The sequence below is a fragment of the Erpetoichthys calabaricus genome, chromosome 11 (genome assembly GCF_900747795.2).
Source record: "Erpetoichthys calabaricus chromosome 11, fErpCal1.3, whole genome shotgun sequence".
NCBI lineage: Eukaryota > Metazoa > Chordata > Cladistia > Polypteriformes > Polypteridae > Erpetoichthys > Erpetoichthys calabaricus.
The window spans coordinates 130,062,274-130,084,316 of record NC_041404.2 but is presented as its reverse complement, the minus strand read 5'-3'; the positions used below and the strand labels follow the sequence as shown (position 1 = coordinate 130,084,316).

The following is a 22,043-nucleotide window of genomic DNA, read 5'->3' as shown; positions in this document are numbered from 1 at the left end:
AAGGCATGGCTACAGAAGAAGATGGTACAGGTACCGGATTGGTCTGCCTGCAGTTCTGATCTGCCCCAATATAGAATATGTGGAGAATTTTGAAATAAATGCAACAACAACCACCTCATACTGCTGCACAACTTAAGACATGTTTGCAAGAGTAATGGGACAAAATAACTGAAATGCTTCACATTCCATGCCACAACGTCTTTTAAGGGTTGTGAGAAGAAGTGGAGACAATGCAAAGTGGTGAATGCTTTACCATCCCAACTTTTTTTGGAATGTGCTGTGGGCCTGAAATGAAGGAATGGATGTATGTTAACAAATTAAATGAAGTTGACTAGACAAAACATGAAATATCTTGGATTTATACTGTCTGCGATGAAATAAGCAACAGGTAAATTTAAGAATCATCGTGTTATTTTCTTTTTTGGGTTTGTATCTTAAAATATCATATGCTATAACAAAATATTATAATTTTTTAAATACTTTCAGAGTGAGTCGAATCATCCACAAAAATTTTGCCAATAGATTTACTGATTTGCCCCAAAATGGGCAAGCACAGTAAGTAAATCTTGGCTGCAAAGGAAAAATAATGTATAATTGGAATTTGTCATAAAATCCATAATGATGCATCTTTGCTTAGTTAACATCCTTCCTATCTTTCTTCAGTCACTGACTTGTCTGCTACGACCTTTCTGAGTTCTTGGTGGTCTCTTCCAACTTCTCCTACAGCCACACCTTTGCTATCTTTTGGCCTCTACTGCAATTTTGTCCCGATGGTAGTGCTATGTCAAATTCAGGAACTCTCCTACAGTCGATGTTTTCACTTCTCATTGATGTCCACTTTCATGTGGGTCTTAAGGTTGTCTCCATAGTTTTATGTATAATTTGGTGTGTTGCATGAACATTATTAAACAAGGAGTACTTACAAAGGAAGCTCACTTTTTCTGGGAATTTTTTAATGAAAACTACTTTTTCTTTTGTTGTGAGAAAGAACAGAACAGTGAAACATCAGCATTTGTAATGAATGTTAATATTTTTACACAATATTTTTCCCATTTCCTAATAATTTAAAAAAAAAAAAATCATACATTTTATGATATTACTGCAGTTTGCAGTTGGCATTTTTCTGACAGGAAGAGTGGTTTTTAGTGACAAAACAGTGGGAAAGACTTTCTGCAATATAGAAGGTGCTATTGTGTGATGGGGAGAAATATGAAATGTAATTTGGAAGACTAAACTACTTCAAAGTAAGAGAAGCAGCATCGTAGTGATTTAGAACAAGACACAATTACCTAGTCTATATAAGGGACCCATCTAAACCCAAATGGGAAATATGTGATATCATATTTCTCCTCAGATTCACTGACTTCTCCATTCTGTCCCTTCATCCATTGTGTGTTGCTGATATCCACTACAAAAGAGCTCTGCAATACACTACAATATAAATATTGACATTATTAAAAAAAAATGCTGAGTCAAGATGAAAAAGACAAGTAAACAGCATTGTGGGTGAGTGCAAACCCTTGGCCAGGGAGATGAGGCAGCTATACACAGCATCAACTGCAAAGAAAACAGTGGTGCAGCTGCATTTGAGGCAAACTGTTCATATCAGTCTTATGGATGAGATGGTGAAAACTTTGCCATTTACGCTTACATTTATTTGCTTCACAGATGCTTTTATCAAAAGTGATTTACAAAAGGAGTAAACATAATCGAGTAATATTAGGCTAGGGCCTGTTTGTTCAGCAAGTGAAGCAGGGCAGGTAACAAAAGTTGATTGCAACAAGTGAGAAAATTTAATAACAAATTTACAATCATAGATTAACCATCGATAAAACAATTAAACTTAATGTAACAACAAATCAACCAACAATATGAAAGATAACTGAGTAAAGTTTTTATTCTTATTATGAAAAGAAAATATCCACCTCATCATAAGCACCACATTATGTGGTTTGTAATCGTTCTTTGCAACAAAGTAATGGCAAAGACTTAGACAGTAGAGTACATTAGCCAAAGCCCTTGAAATTAAAGAGTTATTTTGAGAACATTCACCCAGGTAGGAATCTCAAGTTTATTGAAGATGTTAAGGTGTTAAACTGGACCATTTTAAGGGTAAAGCAAAGAAATAATCAAAAGAGAAACGCAACATCAAGGATTTCTATAGAATTGGTAAAAGTTAACTTTGTAAAAATATGTCCTTTATTTAACAGTGGGGGGAAAAAGCCTTTTTGTTCATTCATTATAAGAAACAGGCCAGGTTTATACTTCACGCGACGCGACACGACGCGACGCATGCTCCAGCGGTTGCTTCTGCTACGCAAGCGTTTTACTGTTTATACTTGCGCGCGTACTTTACGTAAATCTGGAGAAATCCAGCAGGTGGCAGTGCGAGGTATTATCACGGTGAGAACAAGTTCGGCTTCTCTGTGTTGTGAATTGCCTGGAACACCCATTAAATTCCAATGACACCTTACTGCAATTTCTCTGAAAAGAATGTTTAATGATTAGATCCATCAATCCAGGGATTGGACACGAGGAAGAAACAATCCCTGGATGGGGCCTCAGCTCATCACAAGGTGAATACAAGCACACATACACTGGAGTCATTTAAGTGGCACCAAATCTGCATATATTTGGAAGAAAACCGGAGCACACTGTGGAAACCCAACAGGAAAACGTGTAAACTCCAGGCAAGGAATACCAACAACGTGACTCTGTGAGGCAGCAGTGCTACTGCTCCTCCATTGTGTCACCCCCATGTGTGTAATTATTAACAGTATTCATTATTTAAATGAAATTAACGATTTATCTGTAAAATGTAACATGCATACTTTAATGCATTTCATCATGAAAGTGATATCAAGTATAAATCTAAGGATTCTAAATGTGCAGAGAGTTGGAATATCATACATTTAATGTGTTCTGTATGGTGATCTATTGCTGTTTTCCGCTGCTGTCGGGTCAGGAGGAAGCCCCAGAAAAAAAACACGGCACAAAAGATGGTATGTGAGACTTTTAAAATGTATCGTGTCATTACGATCGGGAATATGCAATGCTTGAATATAAAAGCACCTTGAATGCAGCTGCATGTCAGCATTTTGCTTTACCACATCGAGCCATTGATCAAACATCGAAGCACACACATCGATCCCATAAGATCTGCATAGCGGCTTTCTGTCACATGAAGATTGTAAATGGAGACATTGATGTCACATTCCAACTTTTATCACACTGCGCCCCCCGACTTTTTGCTGGTACTGCAACTTGCGCACTCGTCGCTTTAATTTCTGAGGAACTGCTCAGAGGATGCTGGGAACACCTGACAGCCATGATGCGTGCGCGTCTGCGTTCTGAGCGTGAAGTATAAACAAGCCCTTAAGCACCATCGATGGTTGCACTCCTGCCCAGTAGATGCATTCTTGTTACCTGTTTACCTTGGTTAGCAAGACCAACTCCCCACCTGGTGGTGATCATTTTAGTTCTTGCTTTACCAAAGTTTCAAAAGTATGTGGTCTTAAATTGAATGACGCATCTACAGAGAAGTGCTTGTCACTTTTGGCTTATGACTACTGGGTTCACATATGGAGATGATGATGACAACAGTGCAATATTGATGCAGGGTTTCCATCGCCTGTAATATCTTGACATTTCTGCTGCTTGTTAGTGGCACTTTGACTGAGTGACCTCTTATGACTGCCTGGTGCCATTTTCCAAGGAGACAGCTTTATTGAATGCTTCTGATTTCCGACACTTTCTCCATCTCTGGTAATATATATCAGGGACATTCTGATATGAACTCTGATTTACAATCCACGCCACAAGTTCCACAGACTGCCCTATTCATAGAGGAGCACTTACAGCGTGTGCTTAAAATGTGCAATAGAACACCTTTTTGAACTTGTATGACTCCTTGCCATGATATAAAGCTTTTTTGTATTGCCTACTGTGGACTGTTTGCCTGATAATAACTACTCATGTTGCACTGTGCTGTGCCAATGAATTATTCCTTTACTCTGGTTTTAGAGTCATTTCTTATTCAAGGGTTTCTTAATTTTATACTTATTTTTTCATGCACCATTTCTCACCCTTTTTTGTTTTTGACATAGAAGAGAAAATATACTATCTGTTAAAACACCATTGCCAGAATAGTCAACACTGCTGTAATGCACTTCTGCCTCAGCCAGTCAGCTAATGAGGACTTTTATAAAGTGGCTGACCTGTACATGTAATTCAGTCTGGCTTGTTTAGAGATATAAAATATATGCATAATGGCTGAATCTTGGTGCCAGCTTTCCTATTACAGCGTATCTGACTTCAATGTTTTTTGTAAAGTTATTAGCATACAAAAATGAGCTTGATAGAGGTGAACGGCCTCCTCTTGTTTGTAATCGTTCTTATCATCTTAAGTATTGATGAAAGCATTTAAGGTTTTATTAGATTCATGCAGAAAGCTACAGTGCAGTCAAAGCATTTTGGGATGGCAGTCACCATTAAAGGTGATAAAAGTTTTGGTTTGCCAGCAAAGTGAATTACTGTTGTTTTTGTTTTTTTTTACATATGAAGTGCTGATTTGTTCTCTCATTAAAAATACACATTGCTGGTGCATTTGGGATGGCAGAATTTACAACATGTATTAATAAATTAATTTGTGTAGTGAGTATTTTGGCATTTTTTCATCACAATCTACCTTTGCCTACCCCACCATCTAATCGGCAGTACTGTATTGATAAGTAAACAATGTAATGCTTGAACCATATTCAACATGCCTTCAATTTAGCAGAAAGAATAAAGGATCCGTTTCCACTACAAGTGGGAAAACTTGGGTGCTGGTGGCAGGACTGGCACTCCAGCCACTGTATTAAAAAAAATCCCACTGTTCCATTCCATTCGAACTAGTGTGGTGCTGTGGTGTCACTCGTTGCATGGCTGCACTCTGGTACTAATTTGGGTTCGCTGTGTAGTGAGTGCAGCAACGCACTATATCCGTGCATGCTCCCAAACTCTTCCACAGCCAGCTTAAGAGGGAAAGGTTGGATTTCCGGTGATGTACGTTTGGGAATGGAAAACAATAATGGATCTCTCCGTATGTTGTTAATATTCGGTCTTCTCCCTGCTACTTTTTTTAGATCAAAGACACAGGATTTAGAAGAACAACAACCAGGTGTGGAAGAGGAGCTCCGAAGACTAATGAATAAGCCGGGTGAGATGCAATATTACTGGCCGGGATGATTAAATTCAGGATGTTAAACTACACAGTTCTCTGATGGCAGCATATTAGCAAATGATGGATAGTCTCATCTTCCACTAAACATACAGAAATCCTAAAAAAGGGCTAGAGATTACAGAAAAAAAACCCTTCTAGTGCTTATCCTCTCTCGTCACCTCAGAACAGTACATCAGTAATGCAGTAAACCAGACCTTGGGTAGCCCTTTGCTTGAATGTATGAGTAGCGTTCGAGTGCCACGTCTCTGTAAGTTTGTTTTTTACACCATAATCTGAATAAAAAAGCAAGAAAGAACATGCGCAATAGCACTTCCATTACTGCACGTGGGTAGCTGGTTGACTATGGGTGATGTAGTCGTTATGAGGTGGTCACCATTAAACTTGAATGGAAATTTTATAGTGCAGGTTTAATAGGGAAAGGTGCATTGTTTAAATTTGAGTAACTGATGAGCAAGTTTTTATTCTATGGAAAAATAAAAATGAGCAGCTGCACAGCCCATTCAGGAGATGAGTGGTTTCAAAGAATTCACTCAAATATTGTAAATTTCACAATTATTTTCTTGATTCGGAAAATCTTAAACGAAGGTAATGTTCAGCATTCAGTCGGTGAAACTAAACTACACTGCTAATTAAATAATAAAGTGCTAAGAACCTACTGGTATACTTAAAAAGAAAAGAATCAAAAGATCATAAAACTTTTTAATTTATTGGCTCAGATAAGCTCCAGGATCATCTGGAAGTCACCAGTGCAATTCATCTTCATTTGCCTGTAAAAAAGAGAAAACAAATCAGTGTTATAACACATCCCACTTTTTTTTTTTTTTTTTTTACAAAATATTAGATTGTGATAGTCTTTTTCTTAAAATAATAATTTGGGTTATAAAGGTTTACCACATAAACATAATCTTCTTACTAAAGAAAAGTCTCATGACAACTTGCTTCCCCATGTGCAAGAGTATACCATATAAACGTAATAATCTGATGGCCTTGATTCTTTCTTTCCGTTTCAGTCACAAATAATCTGAATAACTAAGTATATTACTCCAACTGAAAGCCATTATCAAACGGAATCCACCAGAAAGAGTGAATAACTGTAACTGTCTCAATGAAACTAAACCACACTGCTAATTAAATAAAGATGTAAAAAGCAGCTGGTATATAGTACTTAAACAGAAAATAATAAGTTTGCAAATATCATTTATTGGCTCAGTTTCCCCTCTGATATATAGAGGAAATTTTACTGTGCTTCTACTGATTTCAAACACAAACCTTTCAAATTTGATCCGAATTTGATGTAACGGTTACACATAATTTCAATGACCAAGCAGTCTGAATGTATTTGGTCACATATGGTAGCTTCAGAGCAGATATATAGGCGCTAATACCAAAGCAGTTGTTTGAATACATCTCTTTATCCAGACTCTAATGAATATGGAGCTTCTTGGCAAAAGATCAAACTTGTTTACATACGATTAAGTTACTTTTACCACAGAGCACTTAAAGTCCTGTTCCCTGTGGAGCAATAGATGTTTTAACAAAATTATAAACTCACAAAGGCTCCATCCCATTACCTGGAGAGTGAGGGAGATGCCAAGAGAGAGAATAAATTGTGAAATAAAACTTAAACAGCCCTTTTCTATTTTCAGTAGCAGTGCTGATTGACTTGGTTTTGCAGGTGCAGCATGGGAAGTTTGACATTCAACTCAGTTGTCATTTTTTGAATTGCATAATTGTATTGGGTTAGACTTGTTGAGGGAAAAAAAAAATATCCAAGATGGAAATTTTGAGTTTCTCTTAACCATAAAAATTAGAAGCTTAGAAGATTTTGGAAGAACCATTATTGATAAGCACTTCATAATTCAGTCTTAGTGAGCCAAGAATTAGAAGTTTACAATATGTTTTGATTTCTGTGTGAGGAGCCGAGTCAGGGTCTAGGACTATTATGTTCATTTCTTTTCTGTGCATCCTCAACATCTCACCCAATATTTTTTTAGGGCTGTACATGGGTCGTTTCACAAGTTCTAAGCAATTGAGCAGTCCAGAATTGCTGCCCAAACACCAGGCTTATTTCTTAACATATTATTTTTTTTTTTTTCTCATAAACAGATCACCTTAAGACGGATGCGGACCGAACCCATGAAGCTGAGCTGATGTTAAAACTTGTTGAAATTGTAAATGATCGAAATGCTATTATTGATGGTCTTGACGAGGACAGACTTCGGTATGTTTACCATTTTACACTTTGGGCTTTCAATGTGTTTTTAATTTTAAGCAATAAATTAACTCGATGGTTATCAACCTTTTTCCCCCAAACGTGACACATTTTTGACAATGACATTAACCCCAATTTTGGCTTTTATTTAGCTCCTCTACCCTCTTTTCTTGTAAAAGTGGCCATCTTTGGAGGGATCCCATTAGCTTTTTAAATGCCCTTGATGTGGGAGGCTGCTTTTAAGTGAATGTGCTACCAGTAAATCCTCAAGACTATTCTGCCTACTCGCAGTCCCCAGTCATATTCATATTATTAAAGATTTTTATACAGAATATGTAGAGTATCAGTTGTAGTAACAAATAAACTTTCAAATATTAGAGAGACTTCCGAAGAATTGGAATATATTTTTGAATGTATTCTAGATGCACCAGTAAGGCACTATTCTGCCAGTAGCAATAAATGAACTTCAGGCATGTGTTTCTGAAATGACATCAATAAGCCCTGATATTTTATATGAAATATAACAGACACATGTTAATAGTGGTGAACTTTTAGTATTGGGCAAACATGTTAGCTGTCAGGCAAGGCTTTAGCATTCTTTGACTCTGTCCTGGAAAAATGAGTTTGAAAATTTTTTGGTAGGAGAATACACAATTGGTTGTGTCTTTAAGAAATACCCTGTAAGAATTAAAATGTTAGTAAACATATCTAGCTGTAGAGACAGATACAGTACAGGTCAAATTCTGTTGGAACAAAGTGCTCAGGACAGAACAAACAATTTGTTGTATCAGCGCTTTGTTGTAATAGAATTGGAACACAGCAAGGTCTTTCGGCATAAACAGTTGGCAAAGCTGACTGTGGAATGCTGTACTTAATGGCAATGTCTGTTTTCTTTTTACTAGTATCAATAGCAGTGAGTAGTTTGAATCTGTTAGTTTGTTTTTATTTGTTAAAAACGCTGCCCCTCGATAAAATCTCTGCAAATTTATGAAACATATTGAAAACTGGTTGAGTAGCATAAACACGGAGGAAGCACAGCAGTCAGCACTTTTGCTGAAAGACGAGCTAAAAACATCCTCAATCTGATCAATGTGCTCCGTAAACACAAACCATACCTCGAGAAACCTGGAAATAAGCACCAGAATCTAGCTGTGATGAACCTCCAGAGCTCTTCAAGTATAAGTAAGATTTACTTGACATTTATTCTACCCCGTATACTCCCACAATGCTAATGGTCTGCAGTAACTGTTCTTGAGCTCTGCTCCTCTACAAGAGTATGACGACTATCGAGTGAACCAAGTGACATAATCGTGCAATCTAACTGGCTGTTGAGTGGAGTTCCTGAATTGTGATTTTTGGACCGAATACAGTAATCCCTCCTCCATCGCGGGGGTTGCGTTCCAGAGCCACCCGCGAAATAAGAAAATCCGCGAAGTAGAAACCATATGTTTATATGGTTATTTTTATATTGTCATGCTTGGGTCACAGATTTGCTCAGAAACACAGGAGGTTGTAGAGAGACAGGAACGTTATTCAAACACTGCAAACAAACATTTGTCTCTTTTTCAAAAGTTTAAACTGTGCTCCATGACAAGACAGAGATGACAGTTCTGTCTCACAATTAAAAGAATGCAAACATATCTTCCTCTTCAAAGGAAACAGAGAGGAAAGCAAACAAATCAATAGGGCTGTTTGGCTCTTAAGTATGCGAAGCACCTCCGGTACAAAGCTGTTGAAGGCGGCAGCTCACACCCCCTCCGTCAGGAGCAGAGAGAGAGAGAGAGAGAGAAACAAAGTCAAAAATCAATACGTGCCCTTTGAGCTTTTAAGTATGCGAAGCACCGTGCAGCATACTTAAAAGCTGCACACAGAAGGTAGCAACGTGAAGATAATCTTTCAGCATTTTTAGACGAGTGTCCGTATTGTCTAGGTGTGCGAACAGCCCCCCTGCTCACACCCCCTACGTCAGGATCACAGATAGTCAGCGCAAGAGAGAGAGAAAGAAAAGTAAGTTGGGTAGCTTCTCAGCCATCTGCCAATAGCGTCCCTTGTATGAAATCAACTGGGCAAACCAACTGAGGAAGCATGTACCAGAAATTAAAAGACCCATTGTCCGCAGAAATCTGTGAACCAGCAAAAAATCCGCGATATATATTTAAATATGCTTACATATAAAATCCGCGATAGAGTGAAGCCACGAAAGGTGAAGCGCGATATAGCGAGGGATCACTGTATAGACAAAAATGTGTGCTTTGTTCCTTTTTTTTTTTTTTTTTTTTTTTTTTTTTTTTGAACTGACTTTATTGTAATGAGGTGTTTTTTTTTTTTTTTTTTTTTTTTTTTTTGCATTAGTTCTATAGGAAATTGGAACTAATGAACTAAGAACACTACTGCCAAGTGTTGATTCTGCAATGGAATAAAGTAAAAATAAAAAGAGTAATAATTCCAAAACTCTTTACTTTTAATATAAAGCTGTAGTGCAGAGTTTCAGCGTAGTATATGTGTACCAAATTTCAGGCTACAGGTTATTTGATTTTTGATCTTGACCTTCCTGGGTTGACCTTGGACACTGGAGGTCAATTATCACCCCGATAAGCAGATAGAAGACATCACGTAGTATATGTGTAGCAAATTTCAGGTCAATAGGTCAAACGGTTTGCGAGCTACAGGTGATTTAAAATCTTGGACAGACAAAGGGACAGCCACGGTAGCGTATTATATATAAAGAATAGTTCAGGTGACTTGATTCCTAAGGCGCAAAGCCTACTCACTCATTTCCAAATTTTTTTTTCTATTAATTTACCTTTTGTCTGTGGAGTTTGCATCCTCAGTTGTGTCTAAATATTCCAATACATGACAGGGAAAGCAAACATCAGACATTGAATACTGCTTAAATGACCATGAAAAAATTCCTGAAAAGCATAATGAGAATAAAAAGTCTTCAAATGAAGATAAACACTAAATTATTGCCATATATCATGAATACATGCTTGCTAAATCCCTATAAAAAATTAAGAAAACCAGGTTTTGTATTTTCTAGAGGAACACCAAAATGTAGAAATGGCTTGCCTGATTTTTAATGTAGGAGTTCAAAGAAAGTGGTTGGAATGAAAACCTGCAGCCACAAAGAAACTTGGGAACCACTTATTTCAAACCGCATGAACATTTCCACTTCCCCATCTCTCGCACACTCACATTTGTATTCCGCATTAAAGTTATTTAGACCTGTTGAATGACCTTACTTGCCTATATTGCTTATTATTCTTTTATAGTGCAACCTAGTGTTTTGGGGTCTCGGGTCCTAATGTTACGAGAAGTCACTGTGTGACCGTGTGTTACTTACCCTGTGTAGGTTTCAGCATTAACAAATGGACCTGTGTTCATTAGGATGTTCAGGGGGAAGGTTCCAGTATGCTGCTACCTTAAAAGGCACTACAAGTATAGCGTTTCCATACGTAAACACTGGAGGTCACGTCCTCCCACTGAAATACTCTTGAGTATTCCATTTCAGTTTTAAAAAAAGTCTATGCTTAGGCTCCATATTTTTCTGTTTTTATTAATTAATAAAAAGCTAAGTTGTATCCATAGCAACCTTCTTGGTATCATTCAACTAACCATTCTCTAATTGATTCTCCAAGGTATACTTCAGTAATAAATCTATTGTAGTACTGCATTTTTTTAAACAAACTGCCAGTGTTTTTACTCTTTCGAAAGCAAGGAGAATAAAATTACATCAAATGCAATTAAAAAGCACAATGTTTCAGCTGAATTCCATAGGGAAAGATGACTATTCTTGTTTTCTCAAGTAACTTTCAGTTACATAGCATTTTAATTTTAGTTTTGTTTTTTTTCTCCAACAGCTGCACCTTCCTTTAGTGTTGCTGAGTCTCATTATTCACCCCTGTGGTTTGTCTTTGTTACTGTGTATGATCGCACATCATCTGGGCCCCATCGGCAAGTGTGCGCTTGACAAATTATTTACAGTGGAAACCAGAATGAAATACTTCTTGTAAACATTAAATATTTAATCTCCTTACTACTTGAAGCTGTTTCATTAAGAGTAAAAGTGCTTTTATCACAAAATGCTGTTTATCCTAAATTCATTGATAAACTGTAACTTTAAATTGTTTTATTTCTGTGCAGGGAGGAGGAGGAAGATCAGCAGTTGGAAGTGATGATGCAGAAGTTAGGTAAGCTTTGTTTCCATCATGACTGATGACTGGAGTTTCTATTCCCTTATTAGACGGTTACTGTTTAATTCAAGGCATTTGTTACAGTGTTTATTTAGCAGCTGGGATTGAGTTCAAACACAGAAATCCAACTCCTACACTTATTTCTCCTCACATTTAATCATAATTTATTCCATTTAGTATTTTCTTACTGTTAACATATGAGAGCTTTGCTTTCTTATACTAAAACTCTGGATGAAGCTGACAAGGTCACATAATTAAATTTAAGTGGCAATGTGTCCCGGTAAAGCTCAGTGCAACTCAAAGACAAAATCATTACACAAAATATTTGCAGCAGTAATATTTCCAGCACATGTAAAATCTGACTGTATAATTTTGCTCATCTCCTCCTCATGAAAGAAATTAGAAGTATATCCTATATTCCAGTTAATGAAAAACTAAATTTACTTTATCAGGCATCAGTACATGACAATCCCTCTTTACTGCATTTATTTGGCACATGGTGATCATTGAATATGCACAATAGCTGTAAGCCAGTTAGCAGTTTCATCTTTTACTACTCTTCTCTCTATCATTCTTTTTGTGTATTGTTTGGTATGGGGTAGCATTTTGAATTTTTTCCATTGCCATCTTATTGAAGTAGACTGTGTAAGTCTCAAGTTAACAGACAACATTACAGACTGTCCCATGATCCCCCAACAACAGCCTCCATTTTGTCTTCATCTCTGCCTGCTGTTTGTTGCTTTACATAGATTATCTGAGACTGGTATATTGTTAATAAACTCTGTAAATAGTTTTTCAAACACAGCTTTTAATAGGGCCTAATAACACAAGTATTAACCGTAGGACGACCGACATTGTGAGATCTGTTTCTAATTTTACATTTGAGCCTTTTTTTATGCTTTATAAGGAAACTTGTTTGCTAGACCAGTGTAACGCTTCCACAACCTACAGGTTCCTGGGTTTTGTGTGTAAGATCCGAGTTCTAGGGTGGACGGCTCAGTGCCTCAATGTGCTTATTAGGCACTGAAGATGGGATTGTGCACCCTGAAAAACAATCTTCTATCCCCCAGCCTAATTCTAGCCCAAAAGCTTATCCACTCACCTAAAAACACAGAATGGAGGAGAAAACACTAAAACATTTCAACAGTTTCTCTTATCTTACTGAAATCTCTGTTGCTATGTACTGTAAAGGTCTTCCTTTAGGTCATCCTCAATGCTTTACATTAACTCCATTCCTCAAGCACATTCCCCATAAATGACAATCTGAATACCCTAGAAGTAATAACAGTGAGACATTTTCTGTTAAAAAAAGGTGCAGAGAAACATTCTCAGTTATATATAAACACTTATTTACACAAATATATTACACATATAAGATGTTTGTGAAACACAATTACTTATTAGTCTGTCACTGTCATCAATGAAAATTAGAATTAATCAATGGAAAAAATATGTGTGAATTTGGAAGAATCTTATTGTCAACTTAGATGAGAGAGTAGAGATTTGATTGTTAGTAAGGATGATGCAGCACATCCTCAAACAAGGAACAATAGGACCATGGGACAAGCCTGTAGACTGAGGCTCAGGTCTTGGCTCTTCATCTCTGTCCAGCTGACTAGGTTTGAGGAAGAGGACCAAAGACTGGATGACTTCCAATATGACAACACTCCGATCGTAATCCATTATGACAAACAGACAAACGACATGCCACCAAGCAAGCAGCCAATTCTCTTATAACCTTTTTTTAGTGTTGTATTTAAAGGTGACCCCAGTAGATTATACAAAACCATATGTACTTTTTCTCTTCTCTCCTTTGCCTTGATTTTATAAAAGTGTCAATGCCTGACCTTCAACTCTGTCTGGTTTTCTAATTTGTGGTTGTTTTCAACAAGACCGTGTTTCACAGCTCATCTAGCCCAGTGTATAAATGTATACATTTTTTGCCATATTTACAGTATATACTATATTAGTATAATTGAAAGCATAAATGACCGTGACTTAATGGCTGAAAATTCTACACACTATTGGTGCAATACTATAGTTGTCCTCTTACACCCGTGATTTATTGTCCAGTGTATTTTAATTTTAGGTTTCACCAAATTAGAGCTCCTGATTGTACAACAGAGGCATTGTACATTTATGATTAACATGTTTGACTGCTCCAGTTAGATGCATTGGCGATTCTAAATTGTCCCTAGTGTGTGCTTGGTGTGTGGGTGTGTGTGTGCCCTGTGGTGGGCTGGCGTCCTGCCCGGGGTTTGTTTCCTGCCTTGCGCCCTGTGTTGGCTGGGATTGGCTTCAGCAGACCGCCATGACCCTGTAGTTGGGATATACAGTAGCAGGTTGGATAATAGAAGGATGAATGTTAAATAAAATTATATTCTGGACATCATATTTTACCTTTTACCTGGTTTGCTTTTATTATTGAGCTATCCTAGGCCCAGCTTTAGAGGAAGGCTAGAGTAGCCATTGAAACAACCCTGCTTCCTCAGTCCCCACCTCACAAATGCTGTTTAGCAATGTTCCTCACTCACCAAATGTGAGAGGCCAGTCATTTCTGAATGTTATAAAGCATACATCCCAAGCGGCCTGGAAATCGGCATCTTTTACCAGATTCCGGCAAGTGGTCCATAATCTTCCAGAAATTGCCCCTGTTCTATAAAAGCAGCAGCAGTATAACACTCCTGCCCCCAAACCCCAAAAACACCCACTATCTGTCTATCCCTTGAGCGCAGCATCTGACTAATGCTTAGCTTAGTTACAACCTGGGCTGGGAGGCATCCACTTACTTGTGATACAGTGCTAGAAATGCGCTGTCACTCTCCATTTTTGTAGAAATTTGCATTACTCTTTGTTTGAGTTTCTACTTCTCAATAACTTGATACATTCTAGAAAAAACTCAATTCCTTTCAACATTTTTGTGCTGTTCATTTGGTGTACATTATCCAACAGTGAGCATTTTAAGATCTTGAAGTTTCTCACAAGTCAATTTGAGGAACTGTGTGGTGAGACCTCATTGTTGTGTTGTGGAGACACTGGGTTGGTGCAGTACATGCCTTGTCTGTCGAAGACACCTACACTAAAACCACTTACAAGTTAAATAAGAAAAACAACTTGCCCCTTGAAAAGTTGATGACCATTATGTGCAGACTTTAAAAATATAAGACGTTTACAAATCAGAAGAGGTCATTTAGTTCTTCTTCTTCTTCCACATTTGCTTACCTCCGGGCTATCAGATGCAGTTTTTAGCAACATATCACATTAAGATGAGGTCTCCTACCATGATGTACTAGCTCTGTAATTACTCCGCAGTTACTTTACTTGGGTGTATATGGACATTTTTAACATTTACTTGCTGGTTAATTTGGGTAATTTTCATTCATGCTCAGTTTTATTTCTTACTTACCCATGTTGTTCATCAAGTTACACTTTAAGTATTGTGACAGATAGAGGTCTCCGTGACCCCTTGAACCCTCAGACTAGACATCAGACACCAGGTAAAAGTCCAAATATGAATATTTATTTTAATAATAAAGTGCACAAAGCACTCTCCACAATACTCAATAATAAATCAATAAACAATACACAATAATCAATCCTCCACACTCCCAGATGCATTGCCACCCTTCTACCCAGCTCAGCTCGACGTCTGGGATTTCCCATAGTCCTTTTATATTCCCTGACCCGGAAGTGTTTCCCATCCTACAGTCCATGTGATTTCTTATCACTTCCGGGTCAGATAAAAAGTCCTTTTCTTCAACCTGGAACTTGCCTACGATGAACTTCCAGGTTATAGGGCACAAACAACTCTCTGGGCCTCCCTGCAGTGTCATCTGTTGGCCCCTGTGATATCCAGCAGAGCTGTAAAGGAAAACTCCATCGTCCATGATTCCCTGCTGGTATTTGGGGCACTTCCATGCAGCAGGGACAGCTCCATCTGGTGGCCTGGGGGTGTTGGCCTGGGTGACAGACCGGCCTTATCCCACAGTATGCAGTAATCATGCCAAGTCACTGATGCCATCTTACAGAACAATCCATAGAGAGTGTCCAGTTTTTACATACGGTTTGGTTTTGCAATTGTAGTAGCAGAAACAAATTAAATTGTAAGTCCTACATAAATAACAATATGTGGAAGGCAAAATGACACCTTTTATTGGCTAACTAAAAAGATTATAATATGCAAGCTTTCGAGGCAACTCGGGCCCCTTCTTCAGGCAAGATGTCAAGAAGGGGCCTGAGTTGCCTTGAAAGCTTGCATATTGTAATCTTTTTAGTTAGCCAATAAAAGGTGTCATTTTGCTTGACTTTTCTCTACATTCATAATGGCTAACACGGCACAACACCCTAGTACTACAAATATGTGGAAGGTAAAGTCACTGAAATAATAAGACATCCATCCATCCATTTTCCAACCTGCTGAATCCGAACACAGGGTCACGGGGGTCTGCTGGAGCCAATCCCAGCCAACACAGGGCACAAGGCAGGAACCAATCCCGGGCAGGGTGCCAACCCACTGCAGGACACACACAAACATACCCACACACCAAGAACACACTAGGGCCAATTTAGAATCACCAATCCACCTAACCTGCATGTCTTTGTACTGTGGGAGGAAACCAGAGCGCCCAGAGGAAACCCACGCAGACACGGGGAGAACATGCAAACTCCACACAGGGAGGACCCGGGAAGTGAAACCAGGTCCCCAGGTCTCCCAAAATTTCAAAATTGTATTAAAGAAAATAAATAAAATACATAAAGAAACATAATGTTTGCAATAAAAAAAATCTCCCTCCCACCCCTACAAGACTACTCTTGTTAATGTAAGTGATATGCAAAACAGAAGAAATGACTAAATGGAGCCATCCACAAATGTCACCAGATAGCCAGTCACCCACAAGATTGGCAAATGAAAGCCATTTCCAAGTTTGGGCCCAAGTAGAATTGGGTTATAGAAAGATTTTCAAGATTCCGGAGAAAAAGAAGGGCTTTTCTAGAGAGAGAAAGAGGCCAGTGTCAACACTGTAACAATGGTACTCAGGAGAAAGAACCTCTGCTGGTTTGGATTAAGAGTATGGAAAGATCCATGTATGAAAAGTGTGGAGTGAAAAAGGATTCCGAAAGAGAGGATCAAGGCGAGTGAGTTTTAAAGAAGAATCCAATAGGGAGGGTCATAGGGATAGTTCCTATACATATGGAGAAAGGTTCTGGTAATATTTAGGTCCTATTCCATGCTTGTATGTTTTTGTTTAAAAACCCAGTCATTTGTCTCAGTTTTTGCCTTTCCGCTCACACCACCCCAACGTTTTCAACCGACGAAAACAACCACTTCTGACAATGCTCTTCAGAACTGTAGACTCGTCAGACGTCTGGGGTGGTGCTTCAGTTTGTACAGGCGAAAACGAGGATTTCTAAAAATGCAGACTCTATCTAGTTGATTCATGCTTATTATATGGCTCTTCCCTGTTTAATCACCCTTCATGGAAGAACATTCCAACATCCAAGGCATAAAAGAGTTACTTTTCATGGAGTTTGTTGTAACTTTATGCAAAAATTATAATTTCTGTCCCGTTGAATTAGTGAATTTCAAGATAATTCAGGATATTTCCATTTAAACCAACTCTTTAAAGCTGTTTTTGTTACGAGATGCTTTTAAAGTCTCATTTCTCACTGAACCATTCGATTATGTTTGTAACTTTTGCTGCTGTTAAGATTTATATTTGCATCATTAGCTGGTTAAAACGTAACACTGAAGAGTATTACTAAATAGATAAGTCAAATAAGTTCAAATTTCAAATGTCAAAAACTCCTAGTGCTTTAAAGTTTGAACAAATGTCAAAAGGGGGGGAATAGATTTGTAAAATGAAAGCTTCCTGTTGCTGTTTTCAAGGTGTCTTGCATGAGTGATCAGACTTTATTTCTTATGCCTGTGTGCAAATCCAGAATTTGAAAATTACTTGGGCTGTCATTGCCTTTGCTCAAAAAATTGTGAGACAGCATTACATTCTTCAATATACAATTCATATACGGTACATGAAGTTTGCTGTCAGCTACAGGTTATACTAATGAATGTTAGTTTGCCTTCAAAAACCGAGCGAATGACACAAATTCAGTGTTTGCAGATTGGTATTTACCAATGAAATATGTTGTTTTGCTTGTTCTGCTAGCCATTTGCTTCGGCGATTGTGTTTTTGAGAACAACAGTACGATAATAGAGAGGTGTGCCTTGTCCTTCGAAGATTTCAAACACCAGATACATTTTTTTTTGATATTAACACATGGAGCTACTCATGTCATTGCCGATGTAGAGAAGTCAAAGAGCCACTTCATTTGAAATTTGACTCAAAAGTTTGTTGTTAGTGCCGCCAGTCCTCCCACATTCCCCAAACCTACATGTGTAAATGTGGATGTGTGTGAGGTCCAGCTTGCACTCCCACCCTCATCATGAACTCTATACGCCAGTTAGAAAACAGATGGATGTTTAAGTGTATAAGTGTTCATGAATGTGAAGCCTCCGATCATTTACTGGGACAGTGTAGGACACTACAGTACATTAGTAAGCAATTCTTCTCTTTATCTTTACACCTCCTCTTACAAATGCGTGACAATATAAGTAAAACGAGTACACCTCATCTGTTTAATGCTGTTTTGCTTTCAAAGCACACACAGTTGTGTTTGTAAACTAATTTCATAATGAGATAAAAGAGGCAATAGCCAGGGCCTATCAGTGTGTGTTTTCCCTTATGAAAAAAATGAATAAATAATAAGCACGATTCCTGGAGTCGCAGTCAAAAATGGTCCAACTTTGAACACAAAGTACTTCCAGACATGACTTCTGTTGATTTTCTTTTCAACTTGTCTCAATGTGATGCTGCATCATCACCACTGGGAATCCTTTTTTATGTGTAGTTTTACTCTACAGTTTTCTCACGTATTATTGTGCCTTCTGAATTAAGTCACATGAGTGTGACACATTACTGATGAAAACTGTTACCATTATGATTTTGAAAGTTTGGTTATCAACTTGGCCACAAAATGTGGGTTCTGGTAACATTCCTAGTAGTACATTTGTTAAACGTCAGTGGCATGTGTTTTCCATTATGCATCGTAATTTTGCATCACGACTGCAGACATGAGCAGAAATGCGTTTTGTGAAAGAGGATGCCTTTAGAGCACAGTGTCGAGTCACGACTCAAATAGGGTTGCTGGTTGACACTGTCGGGTTCTTTAGGGTCGTGACTCACTGTTACATTTAACAAGAATGGGTCGCATACAGTTTGCGCAGTGTCTTGTGATGGGTTGCCACTTGCTCTTACCGTTATAACCATCGATGTCGATTTTCTGTTGAAGATGCCAAGAAGAACAAGATTGTGATGCGAGAATAAAAATAAATGAAACCCTGCTTTACAGTTTTTTCCAAATGAGTGACTGGGTGCCACAAATTTATGCCTAGCTATGTGAACTTTGTTGAAGGGTTTTGTCATTTCAATAACTGAAATTTGGTCTTTGCTAGTTTTTTGTTCTGATAATCAGATTTTGTGGTTTAACAATTTAGAAAATCTGTGAGATAAAAAACATGCTCTGTTCCTCTTTTCAGTTGCTTTTCCATTAGAGATTTTTGCTTCATTTTTGGTTGAGCTCAATGATCATGAGTCAATATGTGAGCAAATCTCCATCACAAATGCATAGCAGGAGAAAAAAATAAGAAACAAAATAACGCTTAATTTTTGAAATATGGGTTCATATCCTAATAGCTTGTTTTCCTTTTGCTTGTCATGTTAACCAAGTGATGGCTGACGTGTATTTTGTATTGTTTACACAGATTTAAAGAAGGATGGCGGAGAAAAAGCCAAGAAATCAAAATCTCCCATAACCAAGTTGTTCAGACGGAAGAGTAAACGTGAAGTAGAATCCTAGGCGGTTGTCTTGCATATGATGTTCAGCTTTATCTGACTACACTGTGTTTCTTTTCTTTTTATTTGTATACATTTCCAGTGAGTCACAGAGTGCCGAGTTTGTGAATTTTAGTTTTGTTTTTTTTTTCCTTGGCAAGTGACATGAAACAACACGCCATCTTTATTTCTAAAATCTCTTCAGAAGCAACATGAAAAGGTGAGCGACCGATCAAAAGGGCCACTTCATCAAGTAAAAAGTTACTGACAAGTTGTTGTTTTTAATTGTGACAGAATGTCCTATAAATAAAGTGGCCTGACTGATGAATATAGCAGGAACATTTATCGCATTTTATTTTGTGCAATGCATTTCTCTTTATCTTTATCAAGTTTCTTTCATTATTATTATTATTTTTTTTTTTTTTTACAGTAAAGAAACTTCTGCACTATGTTGTATTTTAAGGACATTGTAGATTTCTATACTTTGCAAGTTTTCTTTTAAATGAGTGGCAAACTCCTAATAGTTTTTTTTAATAGTTTAATTAGTATTTAAGTTATAAGTATGTTTTTGTTTTAACTCCTTATAATGTACACTAGTTTCGAGTAGCCACTAAAAGATGATTAAAATCAAGATCAGGAAAGAGGGAATAATCAACGTTTGCAGTACGCACTTTAATGACTTGAAGCTGCAATGAGAAGCTCACTTGGATGTTACATCAGACCTGCAGCTGCCACTGAGGATGATGCTTTATGAATGTTCAATATATGATTTCGAAGCAAATTCTGCGTCAGGCCCTGCTCACTTTCCTTTTCCTGGAATTAACAAACCCTTTCTTCAAAGTGACTGCTGGTGTCTGTGCATGTGCAGTGCTGTAAGCCATTCTGGCAACACATTTTATGGCCAGAAGGTGGCACTGTGGTTGTGGGTAAGCAAACCCTGCTGTTTGTGTCTTTGTGTTCCTGATACTGGATTTGTGTGTTTGTTCAAAGCTTAATTTATTAATGTTGGACATGATAACTAAAATAATTCACATCCGGTAAATTGTTGTGGCACATGGGCATTGATGCTGCAATTTTTGTTTTTTTTTTAAAATGTCTATTTTCATATTAATGGTACTGAAAGTTTCATTCTGGTAGTGCTTGTCAATACATTTAACTTTTTAAAGTTTTTAATTCCTCTGTTTTTAAAAGTCAATCAAACTTCATTTTTTTCACCTCAGACAAAAGCTGTGTGTTCTTTTTTTTTAAACAGTCCTGTACAGGTATTTTCTATGTTTAAAGTTAAGCTAAAATGATTTGAGCAGATGGCTCTGCTTCTTGTGAAGTCATTTTTTATCTGTGTTTTTACAACTGTTTTGTATTTCTGTTCATTTATAAATAAAAGCTTTAATAGACTGTGGGTTTAAATAATTTTCTGTGATATTAAACCTTCTGTACTGTATGTGGTCTTACACAGATTTAATTTTGAGAGTTCTAGTTATTTGCATATAGTGATGAAGATGATGAAATTTAATCTTTTCTATAACATAGCATTCTCAGGCCCATGGACTTTTTATATAGAACCTGAAAGTACCATTGCAAAAAAAAAGGGGAAACCTTTGTCTAATTGTTACATATCAAGCCCTGAGTATTAAATGACCCTGGAAAGAAACTCTAAAGCAATGCAGAACCAGGGGTCACACTTTACACTGAGCCCCTGCAAACCCCCTAGGTTACGCAGCTGTGATGAAGGATGGATGTATAATAAATGCCAAGTTACTCTTCAGCTACAGCAAAGACTGCACTATTAAGTCCTATTTTGTATGTTTTTGAAAATGTTGTGAAGGAAAACACCGCATCTCTGAATTATACATCCTGGGTCAACATTTAGAAATAGGCAGCATCAGGTCCTGTGCTAGATGATGTCACTTTTTAAGAGTTTAGCTATCAAAGCATACAGACTTACACTTGGCTGACCTTTTTGAGATTTGTGTTCAAACATATTCAGGTGATTTGAAGTTTGTAGATACAGAGCTAAAAACACCATGTTGTCCACCAGGGGGTGCTTTTGTCTGTTAATGGTCTGGCATTTGGCAAGGAAACAAAAAGCTGCTGTAACTTTCACAGGACGTGTCGTGAAGTAGAAACACTTTAGGCTCGATGTGGTTCACGTGCCATCTTCGCCGACGATTCCAGTGGGGTTGCATGTATTTGTCTGCACATCAATCAAGTGATCTTTGAAAAGAGCGCTCAATGGCCCACCATCCCTGCAAAAATCACTCGGATAAATCAACTCCATGCCTGCTGATTCGTAGAGTTTGCTTTCTATTAAAGAGGGGCAGTTCTGCTCCATCAGTGTCTATTTGTCGATATAATACTTACATATGTAAGACCGTGTACAGATATGTGTGTCTAATCTTTCTCTTTCCCAGTTTAACAACTGTTTATGATATAATCACAGTTTGAGGTAAAATTATTTGTCCCTCTTGATTTCCTGTGTTGTTTCAATTTTTGACACAATATGTTTTTGGGTCTTCAGCCAATCT

At 37.6% G+C, this 22,043-nt stretch overlaps 1 protein-coding gene across 1 annotated transcript in view; it reads left to right on the top strand.

Moving 5' to 3' along the window:
• Positions 1-20,913, top strand: part of micall2a (mical-like 2a) — a 114,201-nt gene extending 93,288 nt beyond the window's left edge. Inside the window, exons 13-16 of the mRNA XM_028813908.2 lie at positions 5,127-5,200; positions 7,331-7,445; positions 11,580-11,626; positions 19,449-20,913. Coding sequence (XP_028669741.1) covers positions 5,127-5,200; positions 7,331-7,445; positions 11,580-11,626; positions 19,449-19,543 — 331 coding nt within the window. The 3' untranslated portion in view covers positions 19,544-20,913. The remainder of the gene's footprint in view (positions 1-5,126; positions 5,201-7,330; positions 7,446-11,579; positions 11,627-19,448) is intronic.
• The last annotated feature ends 1,130 nt before the right edge of the window (positions 20,914-22,043 follow it).